The sequence below is a fragment of the Manis pentadactyla genome, chromosome 17 (assembly GCF_030020395.1).
Source record: "Manis pentadactyla isolate mManPen7 chromosome 17, mManPen7.hap1, whole genome shotgun sequence".
In the NCBI taxonomy this organism is placed as follows: Eukaryota; Metazoa; Chordata; class Mammalia; order Pholidota; family Manidae; genus Manis; species Manis pentadactyla.
This window is the reverse complement of record NC_080035.1, coordinates 14,989,938-14,993,394: the sequence shown is the minus strand read 5'-3', so window position 1 is coordinate 14,993,394 and position 3,457 is coordinate 14,989,938. Positions and strand designations below refer to the sequence as shown.

Here is a 3,457-nt window from a genome sequence, read left to right as displayed (position 1 = left end):
TTTCTGTTGGTCCTGTACTATTTACAAGATACTTTGTTTTATCAGTTCCTTTCCAATCTTTAAGGATGGATCTACTAGCAACAAGTTATTTTATTTTCATTCATCTGAGAATATCTTCATTTTCCCTTCATTCCTGGAGGATGGTTTTGCAGGATGTGGGCTTTATTTACAGTTGATAGTTCTTTTATTACTAAAAGAATGCGTGTGCCACTGCTCTCTGTTTTCCATGGTTTCAGGAGCCAAGCCGCGCGGCCGGCCCGCGTGGGACAGAGGCCTGGGTTGACGACCTCCTCCGGATCGCCTGGGACGGGCAGGGGCGAGGAGGAAGGGGCTGCGGGCGTCTCGGGTGCGGTGCGTGACAGGCGCACGCCGGGCCCTCGCCTCTGCCTGGAGGACTTGGAATTGGCCCCCGGAAGACGTGATTTTCAAAGCTAATTATGAAAACATTTGTCATTGGAATCGGTGGTGTGACAAATGGTGGGAAGACAGCATTGGCTATGAATTTGCAGAAACACCTCCAAAACTGCAGTGTCATATCTCAGGATGATTTCTTTAAGCCAGAGTCTGAGGTAGAGATAGATAAAAATGGATTTCTGCAGTATGATGTGCTTGAGGCGCTCAACATGGAAAAAATGATGTCCGCCATTTCTTGCTGGATGGAAAGTCCAAGACACTCTCTGGTAGAAGATGGGAGAAGCACTGAGGAAATTTCCGTATTAATCATCGAAGGTTTCCTTCTCTTTAATTATAAGCCACTTGACAGTCTATGGAGTAGAAGCTACTTTCTGACCACTCCATATGAAGAATGTAAGAGGAGGAGGAGTACGAGGGTCTACGAGCCGCCAGATGTCCCAGGGTACTTCGATGGCCACGTGTGGCCCATGTGCCTAAAGCACAGACAAGAAGTAGAGGACATCCCGTGGGAAATTGTTTACCTAGACGGAACAAAATCTGAAGAGGACCTCTTTTCACAAGTGTATGAAGATCTGTTACAAGAACTAGCAAAGCAAAAGTGTTTGCAAGTAACAGCATAATGATGGAGGGCACTGAATCTTTCCTGGAGTGAATTAGAAAACTTGAAAGAATATATTCAAGAACCTTCACCAAGATACATAATGTACTTTGGTATGATGATAGCTGTTATTTTGTTTCTATGTTTCTTTGGTCAAACATGATTTCCCCAACATGTGGAACAGTAAATAATTATCTATGCCAATAGATAGAAATTTACCCTAATGATTGTTCTCACTCTAGGGAGAGTACAGATACAGCATAGCTTACAAACAGTGAGTCAATTCCTCAGACCAATGATTATCAAATTTTTCTGAATGGAACCCACAAGTAAGAAATAAGGTTTATATCACCATCCAGTATGTGTGTAATCTATTGTTTGTGTATGTGTGTGTATGCATATATGATTATTTGTGTATTCACAAAGTATTTGTCCTATATACAATGCACTATGATATTTTTCTATTTTTGAATAGAATGCCCATACCAATGCCCACCTCCTACAAATAATGGCATACCAGGAGTAGAAGTCACATTGAATAAATCAACAATTCACTACAAAAAAAAAAAAAAAAGATTAGACAAGAATATGTGCTAATCAGGAATTGCCAGTATCTATCTAGTGTACTTGAAAGTTATATTTTGTGATTCTAAGTTAATATATCAGTATTATGGCTTCTGAACATTTGATTTGGTTTGGTTAATCTGATTCAGCATCCAAACCCAACCACATCAAGGTATAGTAATAACTGAATATCCAAGCTCCTAAAGGAGGGAATTAGACCTGGGATACAATGACTCTATTAATCAATCGTTGCAAGATCTTTGTGGCTGGACATCTGATCTTCTCCTGGAAAAAAGCCTTCTATTTGAGTGGACCATTTTCAATTTTTATCAATAGACAGATATCTAGATTTAGCTGTCTCAAAGGTTTTACATCTGATCTAATGTTGGGTACGATTCACTGTTTATTTTAAAAAGTTAAAAATCATAGAGATTTCTAGAAGACTAAAATGAAGTTCTTACTAATGTGTATATCAAAATGCCCCAGGGGTTCTTGAAACAGTAACTTTAATCTTGACACTACACACAGCACTGCCCCTTTTTATCTTTCTCTTTTTCCTCTTGATAGCATTCCCAGTGTATATATATTATTGAAGATGGCTGAATGTATTGAAGCCATTACTGCTTTTGTAATTAGATAAGCTAACTGCAATATAACTTCAATTAGATAAGGTTATGGGACAGTTTACTTGTGAGTACTACAACCCTTATGTATTAGAAAATCATTCAGAACAGCACAGATGAGGGTAATAATGAACTATTTAGTATAGGATCTACCTCGGAACTGGATGGTCACTGACTCTTCCTCCTGTGTGTGACCAAAACCTACAGAAGGGAAAATGCAGCATACCATACATATAAAATCTTCTTAGAGTATTCACATCAGAAAATAGACACTGCCCTTAAAAACTACATATATGGTTGGTTGAATGGCCCAGATAAATCCTGGTTTATTGAACTTATAGAAATGAGTTTTCCATGTTGATTAACACAGTTTAATAAAAACTTTTTTCAGTTCCTGTCCCTAAAATGTGAGGGGGTTGGGGAAGGGATAGAGAAATACCTTATATTGGACCTTTCAGAGCAAATTTCAATTTTTGTAAGACTGTAACAGGCAATGAGAAGAAAAAGAGAAAAAATAGGCTATAAAAGAGCTCTTTAGAGTTTGTTTTGTAGCAATTACCTTTCAAAACTTCCATAGCAATTGGTTAGAAAACTCAGGCAAATTCACAGATGCTTAGGGAAAGGTGGAGAACTTGGAGGAAATATGAAAGGGTTAAGACTGGAGATGTGTGTCATACTGCTTTCTTCTGTTTGCTTTTCCTAGCATATATTGGTTTGAACAGATTTGTTTCCTTCCTAATTCTCTGCCATCTTCATAAGAGGTAAAGAAAAAAACTCATAATTCCCTTGCATGGTGTGAGAAATGTGATTTATAATAGCATCATTATTTCATAATTGAAAATCCTGTTTGATCTTCTGGGAAAATAAATGCATCAGAATTACCTTGTAGCTCTGGAGGCCAGTAGGTTGCTATAACAACCAGAAAAAAATGGTGCAATAATAGCTCTTCCTTAAAGATAGATAATTCACTAAACGATGAGATCTATAAATGCAGGTATTTGTCATATAAATACAAACAAGCACCGAACAGATTCATGTATTTCTTCTTTCATGAGTACCAACTCCATGTCTGGCACTATGCTGGGAACTGGTGAAAAAGATAGACATAGGCCCTCTTACGGTAGAGTACACATTCTAGTAGAGGAGACAGAGAATAAAGAGTAAATCAATCAATATGCTAAATAATTCTAGCATATGAAGAAGGCCTTACAGGAAATAAAACAATGGGCCCTGATATTGGACAAAGCAGAGAATGGCT

General features: G+C 38.0%; 1 protein-coding gene across 1 annotated transcript; it reads left to right on the top strand.

Annotated features, from left to right (window-relative positions):
* The first annotated feature begins 253 nt into the window (after positions 1–253).
* LOC118935795 (nicotinamide riboside kinase 1-like) lies at positions 254–1,476 on the top strand. The gene has a single exon (XM_036932394.2). The coding sequence runs from the start codon at positions 438–440 to the stop codon at positions 1,032–1,034; it is 597 nt and encodes a 198-aa protein (XP_036788289.2). The 5' UTR covers positions 254–437; the 3' UTR covers positions 1,035–1,476.
* Positions 1,477–3,457: the final 1,981 nt, after the last annotated feature.